We start from the raw sequence: 27968 nt of genomic DNA, 5'->3' as shown, positions 1-27968 counted from the left end.
TTACATTTTCCATGAAAAGTTGTTCTCTGAATATGCAGAGCAACAATTCTAATACGGTGACCAAAATTTTTCTCTTAGGATTTCAGAATTTACACAGTTTTAAGATTCTTTTCTTTCTCCTCCTTCTGCTGATCTTCTGTGTGACCATCTGTGGGAACCTCCTGATCATTATGGTGGTATCCTACAGCCGATCCCTCCACTCCCCCATGTACTTCTTCCTCACACAGCTCTCCTCCTCAGATATCCTTCTCTCCACCATTATAGTACCCAACATGCTCCATGTTGTGTTGTATGAAGGACGTTCTCTGCCCTTTATCGACTGTTTGATACAATTTTATTTTTTTGCAGTCTCAGAAACATTAGAAAGTCTTTTCCTGACGGTGATGTCCTATGACCGGTATCAGGCCATCTGTAACCCTCTACATTACTCCTCCGTTATGGACCTTACATTTTGTCTAAAAGCCGTTCTCTTGTTTTGGGTGATGACATTTGCTGCTACATTGACTTTTACAGTAACAATGAGTCAACTGCAGTTCTGTGGACCAAACATCATTGACCATTTCTTCTGTGATTTAGATCCCATACTTAAACTTTCCTGCTCAGAAACTTTTAATGTGAAATTAGAAGACATGATTCTGGCTGTGCCATTTATGATTTGTCCATTTATGGTGATTATGGTCTCATATATTTATATTATCTTCACCATACTAAAGATCCCATCTACAACCGGGAGGCAGAAGACCTTCTCCACCTGTAGCTCTCATTTGGCCGTGGTCTCCTTATTTTATGGATCCCTAATCTGCATCTATTTTTTTCCAAACAAGGAAAACGTAAAGAAGATCCTCTCCATGTTCTACACTGTAGTTACTCCGCTTCTCAATCCTATGATCTACAGTCTGAGTAATAGAGAGATTAAACAGGCCTTTAAAAGCTTAAGAGCAAAATATCTTCTTCATGTTAAAGGATACTCCGGTGGAAAAAAAAATAATAATCAACTGATGCCAGAAAGTTTGTAAATTACTTCTATTCAAAAAAATGAATCCTTCCAGGACTTATTAGCAGCTGTATGCTCCACAGGAAGTTCTTTTATATTTTTATTTATTTTCTGTCATGACCACAGTGCTCTCTGCTGACACATCTGTCCATTTTAGGAACAGTCCAGAGCAACATATGTTTGCTACAGGGATTTGCTCCTGCTCATGACAGTTCCTGACATGGACAGAGGTGTCAGCAGAGAGCACTGTGGTCGTGACAGAAAATAAATCCCAAAAGAAAATTATGTTCTCTATAGTATACAGCCACCAATAAGTACTGGAAGGATTAAGAATTTTTAATAGAAGTAATTTACAAATCTAGGTAGAAAAAAGACATTGCCGCACATCCACAATTTTGCATTTTGATCTAATTGCTTCTCAGCATAATTTCAAAAACTAACAGGTTGTTAGTATACATTATGATCAAAAGGTACAAGCCCACTCGCCACGTCAAGGCCACCTATTAAGAGTGGGTCCCTAACATCCCTAGCATAAAATGGCGGAGCACCAGGCAGCGTCCACCACCACCGCGACACCAATTTACAAATCCGTTTAACTTTCTGGCACCAGTTGATTTAAAAAAAAAATTTCCTCAGTAATACCTGTTTAAATGACTTCATTTATTGGTATTTCTACTTTTTATTTTGTCAAGTATAAATAACCCTCAGTAGCAAGATCTTGAATTCCATTAGATTTGGGCAGCTCCAGAATATCCAGTACATTTCAAGCTTTATTATGGAAGCTCAGGCAAAATAGCGACCGTAAAAACACTAGACCACCAATGGCCAAAATTTTTCAAACTCTACTGGCAGTGGATTGGTAAATAAAGAATACTATTAACTGTTTTTTTTTTTTTTACTATTAACTGCTTAATGACACACAATGCATGTTGTGTGCGTGCAGGGTTATTATAAATAAAGCTAAGGAACAGAGCTCGCTTTATAGAGGGTGAGCACCAGCTGCTATCGGCATCAAACACTCACCTCTAATGCCAGACATAAGCAATCATGCTAATGGCTCACATTTAACTGTCTGGATGCTGCATCCAATGCCTATCGTGGCATCTTAAAGTGAAATAAGCAGGCACCGGTGGGTTTAGGGGTCTCATCGGACCCTTCAAACCCCAGTGCGGAGATCCCCATCAGTTAAGAAGGCACCTGGCGGTCTCCTGCTTCCCTCCGTGCCACCAATGATCACTACATATTGCCTTAAACAGACAGTGATATCACTGATCAATGCTATGCTACGTGAAAGTATTGTAAATAATGTTTAAAATGTTTATAAAAATATAAATATTATCCTCCCTTTATATAAATCTCTCCTCTTTGTCCGATTTTTCATAAAAAAAATTAAGCAAACATAAACATATTTTGTTTAAATATAATGTTAAAGAAACCACAAGAATATAGGATTTTGTATCACTTTATATAAATCAGACAATAATAAATTTAAAGGGATCAAAAAGTCCCATCAATAATTAAACAGAACTGATAGAAAATACAGATCACAGCAAAAAATATTCTGTACAGCCCCATATGTGACAAAATAAAAAAATAAAAAAGTTAAAGGAGTACTCCACCCATAGACATCTTATCCTCGATTGCTGGGGGTCCAGCCGCTGGGGACCCCCGCGATCTCGGGTGCAGCACCCCAGACATCTGGTGCACAGAGAGAACTTCACTCAGTGCCAGATGACTGGCAATGCGGGATGGAGGCTCGTGATGTCATGGTCATGCTCCTCTTGTGACGTCACGCTCCCTCCCATAGACTTGCACTGATGTCATGAGCGGGGCAAGGCTGTGACATCACGAGCCTCCAGCGCTGCACCCAACACTCTAAATGAACGCTGGGTGCCCCAGCCAAGATCGCGGGGGTCCCCACCTGCGGGACCACTGCGATCAGGCATAGATGTTTAGGGGTGGAGTACCCATTTAACCCAATAAGGACCAGGCCAATTTTCACTGTAGGACCAGAGCGTTTTTTGCATATCTGACCACTTTCAATTTAAGCATTAATAACTCTGATGCTTTTACCTTTCATTCTGATCCCGAGATTGTTTTTTCGTGACATATTCTACTTCATGTTAGTGGTAAAAAAAAATATCTAATTTTTCATGGACCAGTTCAGTTTTGAAATGGATTTCAAGGGCCTTCATATTAGAAATACCCCATAAAAGACCCCATTATAAAAAATGCACCCCTCAAAGTATTCAAAATGACATTCAGTAAGTGTGTTAACCCTTTAAGTGTTTCACAGGAATAGCAGCAAAGTGAAGGAGAAAATTCAAAATCTTAATTTTTTACACTCGCATGTTTTTGTAGACCCAGTTTTTGAATTTTTACAAGGGGTAAAAGGAGAAAAATCCTCTCAAAATTTGTAACCCAATTTCTTTTGTGTAAGGACAAACCTCTTATGTTTAAGTCAAGTGTTTGGCAGGCGCAGTAAAGGGCTCAGAAGGGAAGGAGCGACAATGTCATTTTGGAGAGTGAGTTTTTCTGAAATGGTTTTTGGGAGCATGTCACATTTAGGAAGCCCCTATGGTGCCAGAACAGCAGAAAACCCCCAACATGGCATACTATTTTGGAAACTACATCCCTCAAGGCACGTAACAAGGGGTACAGTGAGCCTTAACACGCCACAGGTGTTTGACGACTTTTCGTTAAAGATGGTTGTGTAAATGAATTTTTTTTTTCACTAAAGTGCAGTTTTTTCCCAAATTTACCATTTTTTACAAAGGGTAATGGGAGAAAATGCCCCCCAAAATTTGTAATCCCATCTCTTCTCAGTATGGAAACACCCCATGTTAGGACGTAAAATGCTCTGCGGGTGAACTACAATGCTCAGAGGAGAAGGAGTCACATTTGGCTTTTAGTAAGCAAATTTTGCTGAAATGGATTTTGGAGGGCATGTTGCATTTATTAAGCCCCTATGGGGCCAGAACAGCAAAAAAAACACATGGCATACTATTTTGGAAACTACACCCCTCAAGGAACGTAACAAGGGGCACAGTGAGCCTTAACACCTCACAGGTGCTTGACGACTTTTTGTTATAGTTGGATGTGTAAATGAATTAAAAAAATTTCACTAAAATGCAGATTTTTCCCCAAATTTTAAATTTTTACAAGGGGTAATAGGAAAAAATTACCTCCAAAATTTGTAACCCCATCTCTTCTGAGTATGGGAATACCCCATGTGTGGACATCAAGTGCTCTGCTAGTGAACTACAATGCTCAGAAGAGAAGGAGCGCCATTGAGCTTTTGGAAATAGAATTTGTTTGGAATGGAAGTCAGGGGCCATGTGCGTTTACAAAGCAACCGTGGTGCCAAAACAGTGGACCCCCCCACATGTGACCCCATTGTGGAAACTACACCCCTCACAGAAATTAATAAGGAGTGCAGTGAGTATTTACACCCCACTGGCGTTTGACAGATCTTTGGAACAGTAGGCTGTGCAAATGAAAAATTACATTTTTCATTTTTACGGACCACTGTTCCAAAAATCTGACAGACACCTGTGGGGCTTAAATGCTCACTGCACCCATTTTTACATTACATGAGGGGTGTAATTTCCAAAAAGGGGTCACATGTGGGGGGTCCATTGTTCTGGCACTATGAGGGCTTTGTAAACACACATGGCCTTCAATTCCGGACAAATTTTCTCTTCAAAAGCCCAATGGTGCTCCTTCTCGCATTGTAGTTTGCCCACAGAGCATTTCCATACTCAGAAGAAATTGGGTTACAAGTTTTGGGGGCTTTTTTCCTATTTTCCCTTGTGAAATTGAAAACTTTAGGGTAACACCAGGATTTAGATTTTTTTTTTTCCAACTTTAATGAAAATGTGTCAAACACCTGTGGGGTGTTAAGTCTCACTATACCCCTTGTTACGTTCAGTGAGGAGTGTAGTTTCCAAAATGGGGTCACATGTGGGTATTTATTTTTTCGTGTTTATGTCAGAACCGCTGTAAAATCAGCCACCACTGTGCAAATCACCAATTTAGACCTCAAATGTACATAGTGCGCTCTCACTCCTAAGCCTTGTTGTGCGCCCGCAGATCATTTTACGCCCACATATGGGGTGTTTCCGTACTCAGAAGAAATTGCGTTAAAAATTTTGGGGGTCTTTTTTCACTCTTACCACTTGTGAAAATAAAAAGTATGGTGCAACACCAGCATGTTAGTGTAAAATGTTTTATTTTTTTACTCTAACAGGCTGGTGTAGCCCTCAACTTTTCCTTATCATAAGGGGTAAAAGGAGAAAAAGCCTTCAAATATGTAGTGCAATTTGTATTTGTAGTGCCCTAAACTGTTTCCTTGAAATATGACAGGGCTCCGAAGTGAGAGAGCGCCATGCGCTTTGGAGGACTAAATTAGGGATTGCATAGGGATGGACATAGGGGTATTCTATGCTAGTGATTCCCAAACAGGGTGCCTTCAGCTGTTGCTAAACTCCCAGCATGCCTGGATAATCAGTAGCTGTCCGGAAATGCTGGGAGTTGTTGTTTTGCAACAGCTGGAAGCTCAGTTTTGGAAACACTGCCGTACGATACGTTTTCATTTTTAATTTTTGGACAGTGTAAGGGGTGTATATGTAGTGTTTTACCCTTTATTATGTGTTAGTGTAGTGTAGTGTTTTTAGGGTACATTCACACAGGCGGAGGTTTACAGTGAGCTTACCACTAGGAGTTTGCGCTGCGGCGAAAAATTAGCTGCAGTTCAAACTTGAAGCAGAAAACTCACTGTAAACTAGCCCATGTGAATGAACCCTGTACATTCACATGGGGGGCATACCTCCAGATTTTTCAAAACTACAACTCCCAGCATGTACTGACAGACCGGGCATGCTGGGAGTTGTACTTTTGCAACAGCTGGAGACACTCTGGTTGGAAAACCTTCAGTTAGGTTCTGTTACCTAACTCAGTATTTTCCAACCAGTGTGCCTCCAGCTGTTGCAAAACTACAACTCCCAGCATGTACTGATCGCTGAAGGGCATGCCGGGAGATGTAGTTATGCAACAGCTGGAGATACGCAACTACAACTCCCATCATGCCGAGACAGCTGTTTGGGCATGCTGGGAATTGCAGTTTTGCAAGATCTAGAGGGCCACAGTTTAGAGACCACTGCACAGTGATCTCCAAACCGTGACCCTCCAGCTGTTGCAAAACTGCAAATCCCAGCATGCCCACACAGCAAACAGCTGTCTGGGCATGCTGGGAGTTGTAGTTTTGCAACATCTGGAGGGCTACAGTTTAGAGACCAGCATCCCAGCATGCCCACACAGCAAACTGCTATGTGGGCATGCTGGGAGTTGTAGTTTTGCAAGATCTAGAGGGCCACAGTGATCTCCAAACTGTGACCCTCCAGCTGTTGCAAAACTACAAATCCCAGCATGACAGCTGTCTAGGCATGCTGGGTGTTGTAGTTTTGCAACATCTGGAGGGCAACAGTGTAGAGACCACTGTATTAGTGGTCTCAGACTGTAGGCCTCTAGATGTTGCTAGGCAACTTACCGGCTTCCCTCGGATCCAGGGAGCCAGCCGCACGACATGCCGCCCGCCGATCACTGACACGGATCGTCGCCCGCAGCCTCGTCCGCAGGGTAAGTGGATCTTCGGCACCCGGTCCCCTTCGGTTCCCCATTGTGGGTGGGAAGAACGGGGAAGAACGGGGAAAACGAAAGTTAACCCCCCCGCCGCCGATCTGCTATTGGACGTTGCATCTAGATGCCCAATAGCAGGAATAGGAGGGGTGGAACCTCTGCCACCTCACTCCTATCCCTTCAGGGGGATCGTCGGTGTCTTGGACAACCGCGATCCCCCTTATTTTCCGGGTCACCTGGTCACCATAGACCCGTAATGACCCAGAATCGAGCAAATCGCAAGCGTGAATTCACTTCCGATTTGCGCCGATTGCCGACATGGGGGGGCTGATGACCCCCATGGGCATTTGCGCGGGGGCCTGCTGATCGATATAACGTGTTTAGCCTTTGTCAAATATTTACTAATCTACCTCTCGTTCCTTCACATCTCTCTTCAAGCTCTCTTTTTCATTAATCGCACTTTTGCTTCTTATAGCAATTAATAAATGAACATACAAAAGTATGTAGCCCTTAACGTTTACCTGCCCACGTTGGAGGTTCTTGCCATAAAACTATATTTTTTGTGGCAGGGGTTCTCTGCCCCTAACATCTTATCCCCTATCCAAAGGATAGGGGTTAAGATGTCAGATCACTGGGGTCCCGCTGCTGGGGACCCCCGGGATCTCCGCTGTAGCACCCCGCTATCATTACTGCACAGAGCAAACTCACTCTGTGCGTAATGGAGGGCAATACAGGGGCCAGAGTATCATTACATCACGGCTCCGCCTCCTCGTGACATCATGGCCCACCCCCTCAATAAAAGTCTATGGGAGGGAGCGTGGCGGCCATCACACCCCCTTCCATAGACTTGCATTAAAGGGGCGGGCCGTGACATCACGAGGGGGCGGTGTTCCGGCCCCTGTATCGCCGGTCATTGCACATAGAGCGACTTTGCTCTGTGCAATAATGAAAGCGGGGAGCTGCAGTGGAGATACCGGAGGTCCCCAGCAGCGGGATCCCAGTGATCTGACATCTTATCCCCTATCCTTTGGATGCTAGGGGCGGAGTACCCATTTTAACACCTTAGGATTCAGGTACCAACGTCTCTTGAGGATACTTATGTACTCAACTTCCCACCTCTTCTGTCTCTCATGACCTCCGATCTTTCTTAATGGCATAATAAAAAATTTCCGTGGCTTGGGTGCATAAATATCCTCAAGATGATCATTCTTCCTAGGCTTCTTTACCTTTTTTAAACTCTGCCTGTAGTCTTGCCTAAATCTTTCTTTACTAAACTTAAAGGGTACTTCACCCCTAAAAATCTTATCCCCCTATCCAAAGGATAGGGGAAAACATGTCTGATCCCCTGCGATCTCCTGCACGGCAGTGGTCGTGACATCATGCCTTGTGACATCACGGCACGCCCCCTCTCCATTCATGTCTATAAGAGGGGACGTGACGGCCGCCATGCGCCCTCCCATAGCAATGAATGGAGGTGGCGCGGAGTGACGTCCCAACCACAACCCTGAACCCAGTGTTCAGAACGAAAAGTTCAGAGTCCAGGGCTGGTGTGCTGGAGATCGCGGGGGTTCCCTTTAACACTGCTTTTTCTTTATTGGTTTGGTCCCATAAATTTCCAAGGATAGCGAGGTTGATCTTGATCAGATGGAAAACTTGTGGAAGTCTGAATCTTCCTGTTTATCATATTATATTGCCTCGGTACTCACGAGACTTCTTAATTGCTATCACAGCTCTGAAACAAGACTTTGGCTCTTTATCTAGTCCTGTCTGATGAAGACCACCCCTTCAGTCTACTCATGGTTCCCTATTTGTTCTTTTTCAACCTCTTCTCCTATCCTCCCCCTGTGAACCAGTCACTTTGGCACTTATATAAGTGCCAAACGCTTCCATATTCCCCAACAATGTAACACGAACTTCCTTTCGGCCTATGCAGTGACCCCCTGACTTACGATGGCCCTGACATATAATCATTACAACATACGATGGCCTCTCAGAGGCTACTGTATGTTGAAGGCATTATCAACAAACAATGCTTTTCTATGCCGGGGCCCTCGCATAAACGGCTATCTGGCAGCGCAGACTGCTTCAGCTACCGCCGGATAGCCGTTTAATGTGCCCCGTGTGCCCCTGTGAGTGTCACATAATCTGTCCCCGCCGCTTCAGACCGTCCTCTTCATGCTCCCCTGCATAGCCTTCACTCTCATTCGTCATCATCACAGCGCACGCCGTCCCATCATCCAATAGGAGCGGCGCGTGCAGCGATGTGATGACGGCGATGGAGAGCGACGATGGAGAGCAGCGGTGACAGTGCGGAGCGGCGGGGACACGTGAATATAACTTTGTATATTATTATTGTGCGGATCCCTCACATACGATAAATTCCTGTTTCTTTCCAAATGGGGGAGAGACCTTGGCCAGTAAACCTCTTCGGAGTAATGGACCAAAGCTCTCCTCTCTGGTACAAACTATCTCACGTAAGGTTCAAGAGACCAATTATAAGATACTTTCACGTCGGTACAGGGCCCCTTTCCTTTTTCATAAAATGCCCCCCTCAACTTCTGCCCTGTGTTGGTGTTGTGGTTGTAAAGAAAGAACTTTGATACATATCTGGTGGGCATGCTCCATCCCACAACCTTTCTGGGAAAAGGTCATTGCCATTATTCATAAGATCACAGGAGAAACCATTCCAAATGACCCTGCCCTGCTTCTCCTGTCTCTTTTCCCGGGGCCTGTGGGGGCTGTTTCTCAATCGAGTCCTTATAATAGCAACTAGACTGGTGTTTCCCAGTTTATGGAAAAGGACTATCTCCCCAACAACAGATTAGTTTACTGAAATCCACCGCATACACCATAAGAAGGAACTTCTGGTGGCACAAACATTCCGGGAGAAGAAGCAGGTGGTACTGTGGTCTCCCTGGATTATTTTTCTCTCTATAAATGACTACCGGTCATTATTTCCTGCCAACCCCCCCCCCCCCCCCCCCCCCGCTGCGTAGTAGGTTCCCTGATGCCCCCTCCCTTGTCCCTGATAGATGTCTGCCTTGAATGTCTCTTTGTTGTCTGTTCTTCTCCCATTCTATTTCACTCCTATTCATTCCTGTGGGTGTCTGTTTTGTCCTATTTTCGGTCAGGTGCTTTTCTGTGCAGTCCTCCTAATGCTCTCTGATATTATCCCCTCTTTCTTTTCTTTGTTTTTTGGGCCTGGTAGCTTTGTTCCCATCTTAGGTTCCTTCAGGCCATTTTAGTTTTTATTTTGTTTGTTTAGTCATGTTTTTGTCATACTAATGACTATATCTAGAGATGAGCGAATTTACAGGGATTCAATTTGTCACGAACTTCTCAGCTCGGCAGTTAATTACTTTATCCTGCATAAATGAGTTCAGCTTTCCGGTGCTCCAGTGGCTGGAGACTCTCCTAGGACTGTATCCACCTTTTCCAGTCCACCAGAGCACCTGAAAGCTGAACTAATTTATGCAGGCTAAAGCCAGCAACTGCCAAGCCGAGAAGTTCGTGACAAATCGAATTACTGCAAATTCGCTCATCTCTAAATATCCAATGCTCCTGCTCCTGTGTTGGTCTTTGTTTCTATTTTTTATTCTCAAAATAATAAAATCAGGCGTGGAGGAACAAAGATTGTCGCACTTACCGGTCCAGGATAAAACTTCTTTATTGAAGACTAGTCAGCGGGTGTACGGATCAGCATAGCGGGAGCGTGGAGACGCTCCCGCTATGCTGATCCGTACACCCGCTGACTAGTCTTCAATAAAGAAGTTTCATCCTGGATCGGTGAGTGCGACATTCTTTGTTCCTCCACGCATGATATTTGCGTGACCCCGCGGCATATCGTTGGAGCCGGTGGAGGACTTAAATATACGTCCTTCGTCGTTAAGGGGTTAATACTGTTCCACACAAAAGGTTAGTACATAAAATGAGGATGCAGGGACTAGGGGAGGATATATGTAAATGAGTTAGCAACTGGCTCAGTCAGAGTAGGCAGAGGGTGGGGGTGGGTGACAGTTACAAGGGGAACCACAGGGGGACCACTGGGTCCACTTGTTACGCCGAGCACTCCGGGTCCCTGTTCCCCCCGGAGCGCTCGCGGCGTTCTCCTGCATGCAGCGCCCCGGTCAGACCCGCTGACCGGGAGCGCTGCTCTAGTATCACCAGGGATGCGATCCGCGTGGCAGGACGCGCCCGCCCGCGGGTCGCATCCCAATTCTCTCACCTGCCCTTTCCTCCTTCTGTCCCGTCTCAGCGCATGCGGCCCCGCCCTCTAGGGCGCGCGCGTGCCGGCTCTCTGAAATTTAAAGGACCAGTGCACCGCTAATTGGTGCCTGGCCCAATTAAGTGTAATCTTGTTACCCTAGTGCCCTGGGAAAGCGTTTTGTGTGCATCCCTAGCCTGTGTATCCAGACCCTTGCTGTTGCCCCGGACTACGAACCTTGCCGCCTGCCTTGACCTTCTGCTACGTCTGACCTTGCCTAGCCTTGTCCTTGTGTACCGCGCCTGTCTCAGCTGTAGGTGAGGTTGAGTCGCTATCGGGTGGAACGACCTGGGGGTTACCTGCCGCAGCAAGTCCATCCCACTTTGCGGCGGGCTCTGGTGAAAACCAGTAACCTCTTAGATTCCGTTCCCCAGGTACGGTCCACGCCATCGCTTCACTGACACAGAGGATCCACTTACGTGTCCTCCCCGCATACCAGTCTGGAACCTGACACCACTACTTTTCAATATGTTTATTAACCTGCTCAGGACACAGGGTGTATGCATATGCCCTGCATCCCGAGTCCTTAAGGACTGAGGGCGTATGGATACGCCCGTGGGAATTCCGGTCCCCGCCGCTAGCTGGTTGGGGACCGGATCGGGATGCCTGCTGAAATCATTCAGCAGGCATCCCGGCACATCGATCAGGGGGGTCCTGAGACCCCCCCATGTCGGCGATCGGAGAAAATCGCATGTCAATTCAGACATGCGATTTTCTCCAATTCCAGGCTGATCGGGTCTCTGGTGACCTGATCACCTGGAAAATAGGGCTGATCGGAGTTGTCAGCGATAGCCCCAATTAGCCTAAGGGATATTAGTGAGGTCGCAGAGCTGTGATCTCCTCCTATCCCCTGCCATTAGCAGAACAGAGTTCTGACCAATGGCAGAGCAGGACAGGGGGTTGCCATGGCAACCCCCCGTTCTGCCCGCCCATGGATGTCGAGGGGATTGTGGGAAGAAGATGGAGGGCGTACCTGCAGGAAAAGATGCCTGGGGACCCGGGATCTTCGCTGGAGACTGCAGGATCCTGGCTCAGGTAGGGAATCGTCGGTGGTGGTGGTGGTGGGGGGGGATTGAAAGTGAAAGTAAAACAATATTTACTGTGGCAACCACTAGGAAGGCCAAACTGCAACTCCCAGCATGCCCAGACAGCCAAAGGCTGTATGGGCATGCTGGGAGTTGTAGTTTTGCAACATCTGGAAGGTCACAGTTTGGAGACCACTGTTACAGTGGTGCCCAAACTGTAGCCCTCCAGATGTTGCCGAACTACAACTCTAAGCATGCCTGGACTGCCCAGGCATGCTGGGAGTTGTAGTTCTGTAACATCTGTCCCTTCAGATTTAGCAATTTTTATGAATTTTTTGAAAATTGCTGCTCTTCTTTGAAGCCCTCTAATTTTTTCAAAAAGCAAAAGTATGTCCATTTTATGATGCCAACATAAAGTGGACATATTGTATTTGTGAAGAAAAATAAAATGTATTGGGAATATCCATTTTCCTTACAAGCAGAGAGCTTCAATGTTAGAAAAATGTTAAATTTTCAAAATTTTCATGAAATTTGGGGATTTTTCACCAAAAAAAGGATGCAAGTAGCGCCGAAAATTTACCACCAAAATAAAGTAGAATATGTCACGAAAAAACAATCTCAGAATCTGAATATTTGGTGAAAGCGTTTTCGCGTTATTAATTCATAAAGCGACGGTGGTCAGAATTGCGAAAAAGGGCTCAGTCCTTAAGGTGAAAAAGGGCTGCGTCCTTAAGGGGTTAATGACCTTGCAGAGGGATTACAGAGTAGAATTTCTTTATTTGTAAATGACACTGAATTGGGTAAAATGATTACCACAGAGGAGGATAACATAATATTACAGAGGGATCTGGGGAAGCTGGAATGCCACAGAGGAGGATAACATAATATTACAGAGGGATCTGGGGAAGCTGGAAGCGCAGGGCACAGACATGGCAAATAGAGTTTAATGTGGATAAATGTAAAGTTGTGCACTTGGGCCATAAAAACAAAATGTACAATTATGTGCCAAATTATAAGACATTCAGTAAAACTTCTACTGAAAAAGACTTAGGGGTACTGGTGGACAGTAAACTCTACTTTAGTTACTAATGCCAGGCAGCGGCTGCCATTGCTAATAAAGTCATGGCATCTATAGAGGCACGTGACAAGGACATAGTTACCGCTGTATTAAATCACTAGACAGATCACATAAGGAGTATTGTGTCCAATTCTGGGCATCTGTGTATAGGAGGAACATGGCTGAACTGGAGCGGGTGCAGAGGAGGGCGACAAGATAATAATGGTATGGGGGGGGGGGGGGAATTACAGGACCAAGACAGGTTATCACTTGGGGTTATTTAGTTTGGAGAGAAAACGTCTTGGAGGATCTGAATACAATGTACAGATATATGAATGGACAGTACATAGATCTTTATAGTGTGATCTTTTTATACCTAGGCAGATAACCATGACAAGGGGGCATCCTCTACATCTAGAGGAAAGAAGGTTTCACCATCATCACAGACAGAGATTCTTTACTGTAAGAGCAGTAAAGAATAGCAGAGACTATGGAACTCTTTCTACATGATGTTGTGATGTCTGACTCAATAAACAAGTTCAAGGGGCCCCAGGATGTTATTTTGGAAAAATATAACATTACAGGTTATGGATACTAGATTTATAGGGGCAGAACTTTCATCCAGGGATTTATTCTGAGGCCATATTAGAATTGGGAAGGAATTTGCTTCAGTCTCATACAAGGTTTTTGCCTTTCTTTGGATTAACAAAGTTGGGTTGTAAGTTCAACTTGATGGACTCTTGTCTTGTTTTTTTTTTAAACCTTATAAACTATGTAACTATGGAAATATTAAACAACCAGGGGAAGAAAGAGCCCAATGGTCCCTCTGGCTGAACTGACATAACCAAAATAAAACTTAATACTTAGTTTAACGCCTGGAGGAAACCAGGCACTGCCCATCACCTGCCCAATACCATCCCTACAGTGATCATGGTGGGGGCAGCATCATGTCTGGAGGAAACCAGGCACTGCCCATCACCTGCCCAATACCTTCCCTACAGTGATCATGGTGGAGGCAACATCATGTCTGGGGGAAACCAGGCACTGCCCATCACCTGCCCAATACCATCTCTACAGTGATCATGGTGGGGGCAGCATCATGTCTGGAGGAAACCAGGCACTGCCCATCACCTGCCCAATACCATCCCTACAGTGATCATGGTGGGGGCAGCATCATGTCTGGAGGAAACCAGGCACTGCCCATCACCTGCCCAATACCATCCCTACAGTGATCATGGTGGGGGCAACATCATGTCTGGAGGAAACCAGGCACTGCCCATCACCTGCCCAATACCTTCCCTACAGTGATCATGGTGGAGGCAACATCATGTCTGGGGGAAACCAGGCACTGCCCATCACCTGCCCAATACCATCCCTACAGTGATCATGGTGGGGGCAGCATCATGTCTGGGAGAAACCAGGCACTGCCCATCACCTGCCAAATACCATCCCTACAGTGATCATGGTGGGGGCAGCATCATGTCTATAGGAAACCAGGCACTGCCCATCATCTGCCCAATACCATCCCTACAGTGATCATGGTGGGGGCAGCATCATGTCTGGGAGAAACCAGGTACTGCCCATCACCTGCCAAATACCATCCCTACAGTGACCATGGTGGGGGGGCAGCATCATGTCTGGAGGAAACCAGGCACTGCCCATCAATCATCTGCCCAATACCATCCCTACAGTGATCATGGTGGGGGCAGCATCATGTCTGGAGGAAACCAGGCACTGCAATACAGAAATTTAGGTGCACTACTGTGGTAGATGTATACAATGACATTGGCTAATCCCTCAACACTGATGTTAAAATTGAGACATTTGCCAGTGTATCCTTATATTAAGGACACACCAGAGCCCGCACACCAACGCCAAGGTTTCTCAGATGGCACGGGACCTAACGCTAACCTACCTGTGCGTAAAAAGCAAAAACCAGGGGCCAGTGGGCAACTACAGCAGCACTAGGTCGACATGCAACCTGCTCCCAGTTGCCCTCCAGCGTGACTGAGCACACATACAATGGAAGGGGGGAGAGAGGCTACAAGCCCCACCCAAGTTGGCTGATATAGGTGCATGGCCTCACAGGTGCAACCCTAATGCTGCCTGGAAGGTGTTCACTTTCGAATGTCTCAATTTTAGCATCAGCGTTGAGGGATAGCCAATGTCATTGTATACATCTACCACAGTAGTGCACCTACATTTCTGTATTGTATTATTCTAATTGTTACACATCCACACTGTTTATCTGGTGTAGGATTCTATTGTGGCACTTGTAGTCCGCTGCAGGCATCCTCCTTTGTATGCATTTTTATGCTGTGGATTGCCCTTAGCAACGGACTACAAGGGCAGGATCTGCTCCCCCAGTATATATGCACAACTGCATTTGGGGTTGAGCACCTTCAGCCATTTGAGACCACGTTTTTTGTTGTTGTTTAAACCAGGCACTGCCCATCACATGCTCAATACCATCCCTACAGTGATCATGGTGGGGGCAGCATCATGTCTGGAGTAAACCAGGCACTGCCCATCACCTGCCCAATATCATCCCTACAGTGATCATGGTGGGGGCAGCATCATGTCTGGGGTAAACCAGGCAATGCCCATCACCCACCCAATACCATCCCTACAGTGATCATGGTGGGGGCAGCATCATGTCTGGAGGAAACCAGGCACTGCCCGCCACCTGCCCAATACCATCCCTACAGTGATCATGGTGGGGGCAGCATCATGTCTGGGGGAAACCAGGCACTGCCCATCACCTGTCCAATACCATCCCTACAGTGATCATGGTGGGGGCAGCATCATGTCTGGAGGAAACCAGGCACTGCCCGCCAGCTGCCCAATACCATCCCTACAGTGATCATGGTGGGGGCAGCATCATGTCTGTGGGAAACCAGGCACTGCCCATCATCTGCCCAACACCATCCCTACAGTGATCATGGTGGGGGCAGCATCATGTCTGGAGTAAACCAGGTACTGCCCATCACCTGTCCAATACCATCCCTACAGTGATCATGGTGGGGGCAGCATCATGTCTGGGGGAAACCAGGCACTGCCCATCACCTTCCCAATACTATCTCTACAGTGATCATGGTGGGGGCAGCATCATGTCTAGGAGAAACCAGGTACTGCCCATCACCTGCCCAATACCTTCCCTACAGTGGTCATGGTGGGGAGGCAGCATCATGTCTGGAGGAAACAGGCACTGCCCATCACCTGACTAATACCATCCCTACAGTGATCATGGTGAGGGCAGCATCATGTCTGGAGGAAACCAGGCACTGCCCATCACCCGTCCAATACCATTCCTACAGTGATCATGGTGGGGGGCAGCATCATGTCTGGAGGAAACAGGCACTGCCCATCACCCACCGAATACCATCCCTACAGTGATTATGGTGGGGGCAGCATCATATCTGGGGGAAACCAGGCACTGCCCATCACCCACCCAATACCATATCTACAGTGATCATGGTGGGGGCAGCATCATGTCTGGAGGAAACAGGCACTGCCCATCACCCACTTAATACCATCTCTACAGTGATCATGGTGGGGGCAGCATCATGTCTGGGGGAAACCAGGCACTGCCCATCACCTGCCCAATAGCATCCCTACAGTGATCATGGTGGGGGCAGCATCATGTCTGGGGGAAACCAGGTACTGCCCGCCACCTGCCCAATACCACCACTACAGTGAAGTAAATGGAGCCTCTACTTCTACCCAATAGAACATCTCTAAAGAGACCAGAAAATGTATTTCACTGACAAATATATGTAAATAAGTTAGCAACTGGCTCAGTGATAGTAGGCAGAGCCTGAAAGGATCTGCAGAGAAGAATGGCAGAAAAATACTGACACTAAATGGGAAACTTTTAAAAATATCTTAAATTCTCACTGTAAGATGTATATACCTTATGGGAATGAAAGTCAGAAATAAAAGAAAAGCAATATGGATGAATAAAAATGTTGAGGGGTAATAAATGACAAAAATAAAGCATTTAAACTACTTAAACAGGACGGCAGTGAAGAAGCATTAAAAACATATAGAGAAAAATGTAAAATATGTAAAAAAAAAAAACAGATTAAAGCCTCAAAAATAGAGACAGAAAGACTTATTGCCAAAGAGAGTAAAACTAACCGCCAAATGTTTTTTAACTATATAAATAGCAAACAGTTTATTTAAGGTTCTATTTAATATATTTATTAATGACCTTGTAGAGAGACTGAATAGAAAAGTAGCAATCTTTGCAGATGAACTGTATATAGTAGATAACATAATAGAGGGCAGTGCACTGTGTATAGTAGATAACACAATAGAGGACAGTGCACTGTTTCAAATGGATCTGGATAGGTTGGAGGTTTGGGCTGAGAAATGGCAGCAGGCAGGGGTGGAAATCCTACATATACACATGGGGGAATACAATGAACATACTTAAGTCACAGGGAATGTGATTATACAGTAATTAGGCAGACTGTAAGTTTAAAAACCCCACCGGGAGCCCTGAATGGCTCCTCCGTATCGGCCATTCAGTGTTCCCAGGGGGAATTTAAAAAAGAAAGTAAAAATACACCGTACATCACAGGGGAGTGCAGCATGCTGCCCGTTCGCCTATTTAATAACTTCTGATCGCATTGTTTCTCATAAGTGAGACCCGGTGCGATCAATCCCTCAGCCCCTGTACTACAACCTCCATCATGGAACAGAGTATGAGTGTTAGTAGTACAAACACAAATGTAACCTTCCCAGCCTCCGGCAGACTCCCGCAGCCAGGGAACTACTACTCCCATCATGGAAACAAGTCTGTTCCATGATGGGAGTAGTAGTAGTCCTGGCTGCAGGATTTTGCCGACAGCTGATACCAACGGATAAAAAACTGATGCAAATGTAAGCTACTAAATGACATCCCTTTGCATCGAGTTTGCAGCCGTTATTAGAATGGTCCATTTAGAAGGCAATAACAGAAAAAATATAAACCTTAGCGATCCAAAAAAGTAATGGAGATACCTTTTTTAATAAAAATTTCTTAGGGTACCATTAAAAAAATTTGATTCGACTTTGTCAGATTCGATTCGCTCATTTCTAGTTAAGACAATAGAGTGGAAATTTTGAGAAACCACAGAAAGGTAATGAAATAGCATTATTAATTGATGTATGTTGCTTTAGCTGACAGGGGTACAATTTTTTTTTAAATCAGCTGGTGCCACAAAGTTCAACAGATTTGTAAATTACTTCTATTTAAAAATCTTAATCCTTCCAGTATTTATCAGCTGCTGTATGCTCCAGAGGAAGTTGTATTTCTTTCTGGAGTTTTTTCACTCTGACCACAGTGCTCTCTGCTGACACTTCTGTCTGTATCAGGAACTGTCCAGAGCAGGAGATGGTTGCTATGGTGATCTGCTTGTACGCTGGACAGTTCCTGACACGGACAGATGTGTAAGCAGAGAGCACTGAAAAGAATTCCAGAAAGAAATACAACTTCCTATGGATCATATAGCAGATGATAAGAACTGGAAGGATTAAGATTTTTAAATAGAAATAATTTACAAATCTGTTTAACTTTCTGTCACCAGTTGATTTAAAAAAATTATTATTATTATTTTCCACTGGAGTAACCTTTTAAAGATCAATTTGTAAGACCAAGGCATTATTTTGAAATACATAACTTGATCACAGACCACAGAGAGGATGACACATTTATTATTTTTTTAAACAAATATTTATAAATCTTATGACTAACAATGGATAAAATCACCAAAACAATCATAACAAATGACAGTATTAATATGTAGGGTACTAAAAACATGTCCCTGGTCCCCATTCAGATCCAAAATGTTTATTATTTAGAATTATTTGTACTTTACACTCAGACAAAAAGGTCAAGTGACCATTCAATGTGGAATTCTGAGTTTTTTAAGAGCCTGAGTAATTTCTCCATTATTCAGACTGTATATTATTGGATTTAGTAGTGGAGTTACTACGGTGTAGATCAGGGAGAGGATCTTAGTTGTTGTGGCTTTGTTTGGAAATAAATAGATAGTAATTGTGGATCCATAATATAAGGAGACCACGGCCAGGTGAGAGCTACAGGTGGAGAAGGTCTTCTGCCTCCCAGTTGTAGATGGGATCTTCAGTATGGCGACGATAATATAAATATATGAGATCAGGATGACTGTGAATGGACAGATTGCAAGTGGGATCATAAAAATTGTACTTTGTGTTTTTATGATAAAAGTGTCTGAGCAGGAAAGTTCTAGTATCGGGGCCAGATCACAGAAGAAATGGTCGATGGTGCTTGGTCCACAGAATTGTAATTGACTCATTGTCACGGAAATCATCAAAATGACAACAAAAATTATCACCCAAAAAAACACAAGGGCCCTGAGACAAAATTTGGGGTTCATGACCATGGAGTAACGTAGAGGGTTACAGATGGCCTGATACCGGTCATAGGACATCACCGTCAGGAGAAGAGTCTCTAATATTTCAGACATTGAAAAAAAGTAATACTGAACCAAACAAGCTATAAAAGACACAAAACCTCCTTCATACAACACAACGTGGAGCATGTTGGGTACTACAGTGGTGGAGAGAAGGATATCTGAGAAGGAGAGCTGTGTGAGGAAGAAGTACATGGGGGAGTGGAGGGATCGGCTATAGGACACCACCACAATGATCAGGAGGTTCCCACAGATGGTCACACAGTAGGTGAGCAGCAAAATAAGGAAAAAGAAGGAACCTAAACTATGTAAATCCTGGAATCCAGACAGAAGTATCACAGTCACCGAGCCGGAGTTATTTTTCATATAATTTTCATATTTCATGTGATGGATTTTACCTTTACACAAAATATAAAAATAAATAAACATATTTTATTCCTTTTATATAGTTATCAATTATTGCATTTGTTTTAATATAATAAAATTTCAGATTTAATGCTAACATCTTAATTAATACTAATGAATACTACTGCTACTACTAATAATTTAAATGACAACAATTAGGATAACAATAGTATAAATGAATTATATAATTATTGGTGTTTTTATTATTATTATTATTATTATTATGTTTTCAGAATTAGAAATATTTATCTAAGATAATTAGGGCTTGTTTACACGGCCGTTGTGCGGTTGTTGTGCTCTGGTAAAGGGAGATCCATCAATTGGTCCATCGGAAGGACGGGAGCTGAGAAGAAAAAAAATATGGCATGTCTGATAAAAAAACTGAGTCCAATGGACCCCATTTAGGTCAACGGGATCTGTTGGAACCCGGGCGTGTCAGCTGTGGTCCAACCCGTTCAGGGTCCGTTCGGCAAAAAAAAAAAGGGGGGCGAACAGACTCTTAACAGGTCAGAGGACATTATAAACCTGGCCTTATTATACTTGATAAAGTTGGAAAAAAGAACATTCATCAATTCCAATGAATACTCTTTGTATTGATCCAAAGAAAGTAATTGTAAGCTTCCTTTAACCCCTTCCCACCAGAAGGGCCTAGCTGTGAATCGAAGCATCCGCTTTTCCTGTGCCCCATTGGCAAACCCAAGCCAGCTGATGGCCTCCTGTCTGCTGAGTACGGAAGCCTGTGAGGTCCTGCCATTGTCTGAATCCCATAGGCAGAGTGTCAGTGTAATACTGTCAGTTATGCTGTGCTGCAGTACAGATGTACAGGATAGTATAACAGGTAAAAAGTATAAAAAAATCTAAAAAGTTTATCAATAAATAAAAAAAATTTAAATAATAAAAATAAAATAAGTGCTATATTTCCAATAAAGCCCTGTATTATCACAAAAGAAAATACATAATAGCTATTGCCACGTTGACACAGCCGCTATCTAAGTCCCGTAAAACCAATATAATAGGTGTTCTGTTTCAGATCAATCGGTTTAAACAGTGATGGAAACAATAGTGAGGCAATACACTCACCTATCAGTGTTGCGCTGCAGGCACAACACTGTAATGTGCAGCACTCTAACACATTCCGTGGCAGCCTTGCATCCGTTCCCGCCCGGTCATCTGATGATGGGGGTGCGATTCATAGAGTTTTAAGGAGTGAGGAAAAGGTTACTCAATGTATTTCATCTGCAATTCGGCACTATCGGGAAGGCTGAAATGTCAGGGAAGACACAGATGTCAGCGAGGTAAAACAAATGGATTTTTTTCAAAAACAAAAAAAGATAAGCAGGTAGGCAGACAACGCATTTCACTAGGGGACCCTTGCTTCATCATGTCTCCTGACCTGATGAAGCGAGGATCCCCTCGCGAAATGCGTTGTCTGCCTACCTGTTCATAATGACTGACCTGTACTATAAAACTATAATGATTTATCCCGTAAGGTGAACACTTTAGGTGCCATGTACTAAAAAATTGGTACCAGTAAAAAGTTAAGCTCCTCCTGCAAAAAATAAGCTCATGGCAACACACAAGAAAGTAGGGGGAAAAAAAAGGAATTTTTTGTGTTAAGAAATAATAACATAAAAAGCTATATAAATCGAGTATCACCAAAATAATACATACCCACAGAATAAAGATAACATAATGTTTACTGCAAGGTGAATGCCATTAAAACATATATAAAGAAAGAAAGAAATAATAATTATAATAATAATAAAAATAAAATGTAAAAAAGTGTACTTAAAGGGGTACTCCAGTGGGAAACATTTTTTTTAAAAATCAACTGGAGCCAGAAAGTTAAACAGATTTGTAAATTATCAGAGTTAGACGAAGAGAAAAGAAGTCGCACTCACCACTGGAAGCAGTATAAAAAGTCTTGTCCTTTATTCACACCAGCAGAGTGGAAAGGTAAAATGCGGTCACACACGCGGGGAGTGAGAGCAGCCGCTGCTCTCAAGATGCGGGGGCACACCACCAATGGCAACTAGTTTCGCGTCACAGACCTGACGCTTCTTCCGGCCAAACAAGGTGTACGCCTACCTATCCAGGTGGGTAAGTATTTAAGCGGCTTACAATGGGGGAGGGAAGGGGGCGTGGTGACCGTAACACATAACAAAAAGTGAAACAGAAAAAACCACAGACCATTGTAAAAAATATGTAAAACATACATAGTGCTTAAAAACAACTCCACCTAACAGAGGTAGAGGATTCACAAAAAAGCTGACAGATCTTGTTTGTCATTCATCCCCGTGGGTCCCATGGCTTTTAACCTAATAATCCAAAACGCCTCGCGACGTAAGAGGAAGGAATGCATATCAACGCCAACGGGGACAACTTCTATTCTCTCGATTCCGGCAAACCGGAGACCCTCGCTTGTACCGCCATGACACTCATTCATATGAGCGATGAAGCGAGGGGACCCCTTGCCCGATCGTAGAGAATAGAGGTGCTCTCTCACTCGTGCATTTAATTTGCACTTGGTTTTGCCCACATAATATCTTTTACATGGACAGATAAGGCAATACACGATGTGAGTTGATTGACACGTGATCAACTGGTTCACAAATATATTGACCCCTCCAACGGAAAAATTTCTTTTGGACAGATTAAACTTGCAAAACTTGCAATTCCTGCACGGAAAATTTCCCTTCAGTGTCATTTTATTCAACCAGTGGCCACTTTCAACCTGATACTTGTTTTTAGATTTTTTAAGTAAATCTCCAATGGTGGTAGATTTCCTAAAAGTTACAATGGGTTTTTCTTTTGCTTCCTCTTCCATTTCTTCGTCGTTATCAAAATAAAACCAATTGTCAAAAATGTTCTTCTTTATAACTTGATTAATTGGCGAGTTAGCAAAAGAAAAAACAATGCGTTTATTGTTTTTATTTCTATAGTGCTTGCTTGTTTTTCCTCGTTTTTTCGGGGCCAATAAATCTCCCCTATCCTTCTTCTCTGCTTTTAGGTAAGCTTGTTCTATAATTGCGGGGGGGGGGGGGGGGTAGCCCCTTTCTGTAAGCCTTACTTTTAATTCCTCCGCCTGTTGCCTAAAACTAGAATAATTACTATTCACTCTTTTTATCCTTAAAAATTGACTGTATGGAATATTGTCCCTAACATAACTGGGATGCGAACTTTTATAGTGAAGGAAATTTGTAAATTTGTAAATTACTTCTATTAAAATATCTTAATCCTTCCAGTACTTATCAGCTGCTGTATGCTCCACGGGAAGTTGCTTTGTTCTTTTCTGCCTCAGAGTTCTCTGCTGACACCTCTGTTCATGTCAGGAACTGTCCAGAGCAAATCCCCATAGTGAACCTCTCCTGCTCTGGACAGTTCCTGACATGGACAGAGGTGTCAGCAGAGAACACTGAGGTGAGACAGAAAAGAAGTTAAAAAACAAATAAACTATCTCTGAAGCATACAGCAGCTGAAAAGTACTGGAAGGATTACAATTTTAAATAGAAGTCATTTACAAATCTGTTTAACCTTTTGGTACCAGTTGATTTAAATATATATATTCCACCGGAGTACCCCTTTAACCCCTTAAGGACTCAGCCCATTTTGGCCTTAAGGACTCAGACAATTTAATTTTTACGTTTTCATTTTTTCCTCCTCGCCTTCTAAAAATCATAACTCTTTTATATTTTCATCCAAAGACTATTATGAGGGCCTTTGTAATGACATCACTCATTATATGATAAAATGTATGGCGCAACCAAAAAACACTATTTTTGTGGGGAAATTAAAATGCTAATTTTGGAAGGTTTCGTTTTCACGCCGCACAATTTATGGTAAAAATGACATGTGTTCTTTATTCTGAGGGTCAATACGATTAAAATAATACCCATTATTATATACTTTTATATTATTGTTGCGCTTAAAAAAAATCACAAACTTTTTAACCAAATTAGTACGTTTATAATCCCTTTATTTTGATGACCTCTAACTTTTTATTTTTCCGTATAAGCGGCGGTATGGGGGCTCATTTTTTGCGCCATGATCTGCACTTTTTTTGACACCACATTTGCATATAAAAAAGGTTTAATACATTTTTTATATTTTTTTTAAATAAAATGTATTAAAAAAGTAGGAATTGTGGACTTTTTTTTTTTTTCGTTCACGCCGTTCACCGTACGGGATCATTAACATTTTATTTTAATAGTTCGGACATTTACGCACGCGGCGATACCAAATATGTCTATAAAAAATGTTTTTTACGCTTTTTGGGGGTAAAATAGGAAAAAACTGACGTTTTACTTTTTTTTTACACTTGAATAGTCCCCATAGGGGACTATTCATAGCAATACCATGATTGCCAATACTGATGTGTTCTATGTATAGGACATAGAACAGATCAGTGTTATCGGCGATCTCCTGCTCTGGTCTGCTCGATCACAGACCAGAGCAGGAGACGCCGGGAGCCGGACGGAGGAAGGAGAGGGGACCTCCGTGCGGCGTTATGAATGATCGGATCCCCGCAGCAGCGCTGCGGGCGATCCGATCGTTCATTTAAATTGCGTACTGCCGCAGGTGCCGGGATCTGTATTGATCCCGGCACCTGAGGGGTTAATGGCGGACGCCCGCGAGATCGCAGGCGTCGGCCATTGTCGGCGGGTCCCTGGCTGCGATCAGCAGCCGGGATCAGCCGCGCATGACACGGGCATCGCTCCGATGCCCGCGTTTATGCACAGGACGTAAATGTACATCCTGGTGCGTTAAGTACCACCTCACCAGGATGTACATTTACGTCCTGCGTCCTTAAGGGGTTAAAAGCAATAAAAAAAAAATCAATGCATGATATTTGCCTGACAGACACAGATGATAACTGACAAAACACATTAAATGGGGTCCGGGATTTCCATCATGGGTTCCATCATTTTGGTGGAAAAAATTACGCTCAATGACAAATTCTGCTACTGAGACCCCTGAATGTGCTTTAAACGCAGATGTACACAGGATCTTATACACAGGAGCCCAAAAGTGTACATAATATTTCATGAACAGTGATTGTTTAGAAGAAAGAAAAAACAAAAACAAATATATATATATATATATATATATATATATATATATATATATATACCATATTTTTTGCCCTATAGGACGCACCAGCATATAAGACGCACCCAATTTTAAAGGTGCAAAATCTAGAAAAAAAATTCTGAACCCAACAGTGATCTTCCACCTGCGGACCTCCAGATGTTGCAAAACTACAACTCCCAGCATGCCTGGACAGCCATCGGCTGTCCGGGCATGCTAGGAGTTGTAGTTTTGCAACATCTGGAAGTCCGCAGGTTGAAGATCACTGGTATAAGAGGTAATACTCATCAGGTCCCCGCCGCTCCGGACCATCATCGCTCCCCTCAATCACCGTCGCCGCGTCCCCGTGGTGTCCCCGACACTCCAGACGTCTTCTTCCCCGGGATCCACGCTGTCTGTCACCGTCATCACGTCGCTACGCAGGCCGCTCCTATTGGATGACGGGACGGCGTGCGTGACGACGTGATGAAGTCGAAGGAGAGCGCCGGCCATGCAGGGGATCCCGACACGGAGCAGACACCAAGGAGGCAGGTAAGGTCCCTCCCGGTGTCCTGTAAGCTGTTCGGGACGCCGCGATTTCACCATGGCGGTCCCGAACAGCCTGACTGAGCAGCCGGGTTAGTGTCACTTTTGCTTCAGACGCGGCGGTCAGCTTTGATCACCGCATCTGAAGGGTTAATACAGGGCATCACCGCGATCGGTGATATCCTGTATTAGCTGCGGGTCCCGGCAGTTGATGGCCGCAGGGACCGCCGCGATAGGGGTGTATTTGCCGTATAAGACGCACCAACTCCCTCCCCCCCCCCAGTTTTGGGGAAGAAAAAGTGCGTCTTTTACGGCAAAAAATACGGTATATATATGTGTGTAAACGCCAAATTAGAATACACTTACAAACTCATGATTTTTAGTATTTGTATATCGATCAGAGATAAGAATAAAAACTTACAGCAAATAAATCCTGTCTACACCAGATTCCAGATGGATGATATACTATACATTTTGTTCCTTTTGTGATTTTGTGAATATTGGAAACATTTCTTCTGTTATATTTGAGGAATTCTTCAACACGATGAAATGTTTTGTAAATATTCTGTAAACAATGTAACTAGAAATAGTATAAATATAAGTCTAATTTTAAATATTAATAAATAAAAAAAAACAATGATTATTAACTTGTTCAAAGGTAAAAAAAAATTCCATGAAACAAATTAGATTTTGTTTTCCATGTGTCTCGTCTACTGTCGGTGAAATATCCGGCGGTCTCATGTGATGTTGTCACTTTGTTTCCCTTTTATAGATGAACGTACAATACAGATATACTGTACATTACGGTATCAGGGGAAATCCGGTAATGAAGCCATCGGGGAAATTTAGCCGTGTAAATAAATTTGTATCATAATTGGTCTTCATGGAATTACAGTCATTACAAATGAGTAGAAAATGTCTCCAGAATTATTTTTATATAAAAACATTTCACATAAACCCAGCTTCAGATTATATATATATATATATATATATATATATATTTGTGGTCGTGGCTCGAAGAGCCGTGAATGAATAACCTAAGGAGAAAACATGATTAGGATGACTTACCGACCTAACCTTGAATTCCTATGGAACCTGGAACATAAGAAGAAGTAAGGAAACAGCGGTTGAAGTGTGCCCAAAGTACCGCGACCGTGGGTACGCCTATAGAGGGCAAAAGTCAGAAATAGGGTGCAACTTGATTTTATTTAGTTTACAGAGCCAGTATCTTAAATACATTTGCCATTTCCATTGAAGGGTCGGGCACATAACGGTCAAAGCAAGCAGAACTCCAACAACCCAGCTTCTTGATCATGTGAGCTGGAACGTTGTGTCTAGAAGCAACCGAGGCCGTGCCAATTCTGAATGAGTGCCCTGTGATGCCTGCAGAGTCTTTACCCAACATGGTGATGAGTGACCGGACATGTTTGATGAACTGTCATGACGTCAAAGCCTGGCCACCAAGAGGTAGAAGAGGACCGTCCGCCACTCGCCCCAACAACATGGCCAGTAAGGCCGATAGGGCAGCTACCGGGCACCAACGATGTGACGTGGGAAAGTAGCGGGCGGACACTCCCCACCTGCAGGTTTTGGTGGCCAGCAGAGAGAGGGTGAAACCTGAGCCACTAGGCGACAGCTGGCCCAGGGTCAGGCCCGGTGATCTGTGCCCGAGACGCGTAAACTCACCGGGCCTGAGAAAGCCATAGAAAGCGAGGTGAATGGCCGCTTTGATGACCGTACTTAGGTGGTAACCGGAAGGGTGAGTGTCTAGCAGGGTGGACATGGCCCTGAAGAGGTCCCCGGTGGCCGGTGCGCAGGAAGGTGACCTGTGAAGTGAAGAAAGTGACACACCTCTGAGAGCAGCCTTGATGGGACGTGCGGAAAGCAGTGACGGTGCATTTGGGTGCAACAAGGACCTGTGGTGCTGAAGACCCGTGAGGTGCAGCTTGATGGTATTGTGGGACAAGTGTAAGGAGGAGTGGCAAAAACCAATGAACGCTAGGGAAGAATGCACTGAGATTGTGGCAGGCAGACCTAAGTTGTTCATGAAGGTAGTGAAAGACGCCAGAGCAGAATCATAAGCCCGAATCGTGCTGGGTGCTAAGGAACCTCGGTTTAGAGCGATAGTCACTGCTGAGTAGGTGGCTAGGCCGTCAGTTGCTGGAGCGGGTGGACTGTTCGATCTGCTCCTGGTAGTACCTGAAAGAACAGCCTCAGGTTAGCTCGGGACAATGCGTCAGCTGCAACATTTAACCTGCCCTCAATATGTTCGACTGAGAAGTGAAAGTTGTGCTCGAGTGCTAGACACACGAACTTCCTGACGAAGCGCATGATGTGGGGGGACTTAGAGAACCCTTTGTTTAGTATATTGACCGTGGCCGTGTTGTCACATATGAAGCGAACAGTCGTGTTACTCCAAGACCGTCCCCACACTGCAGCGGCCGCTACAACGGGATATATCTCGAACAGTGCAGAGGTATCTTTGAAACCGGGAATGTTGCCGATCTCTGGAGGCCAAGGACCTGCCAGCCAC

General features: G+C 44.1%; 2 protein-coding genes across 2 annotated transcripts; one reads left to right on the top strand and one right to left on the bottom strand.

Annotated features, from left to right (window-relative positions):
• Positions 1-32: 32 nt before the first annotated feature.
• On the top strand, positions 33-18864 carry LOC130366664 (olfactory receptor 1496-like). Its single transcript, XM_056568983.1, has 2 exons — positions 33-972; positions 18848-18864. The coding sequence occupies exons 1-2, from the start codon at positions 33-35 to the stop codon at positions 18862-18864; spliced, it is 957 nt and encodes a 318-aa protein (XP_056424958.1).
• A 4-nt stretch (positions 18865-18868) lies between these two features.
• LOC130366662 (olfactory receptor 11L1-like) lies at positions 18869-27218 on the bottom strand. The gene is made up of 3 exons (XM_056568982.1): positions 27122-27218; positions 26513-26530; positions 18869-19815 (listed from the first exon to the last, which is right to left on the bottom strand). The coding sequence occupies exons 1-3, from the start codon at positions 27216-27218 to the stop codon at positions 18869-18871; spliced, it is 1062 nt and encodes a 353-aa protein (XP_056424957.1).
• Between the last annotated feature and the right edge of the window lie 750 nt (positions 27219-27968).

Source organism: Hyla sarda, chromosome 4 (assembly GCF_029499605.1).
Source record: "Hyla sarda isolate aHylSar1 chromosome 4, aHylSar1.hap1, whole genome shotgun sequence".
Classification (NCBI taxonomy): Eukaryota; Metazoa; Chordata; class Amphibia; order Anura; family Hylidae; genus Hyla; species Hyla sarda.
The sequence above is the reverse complement of the archived record's forward strand: the minus strand, read 5'-3'. Positions and strand labels throughout refer to the sequence as shown.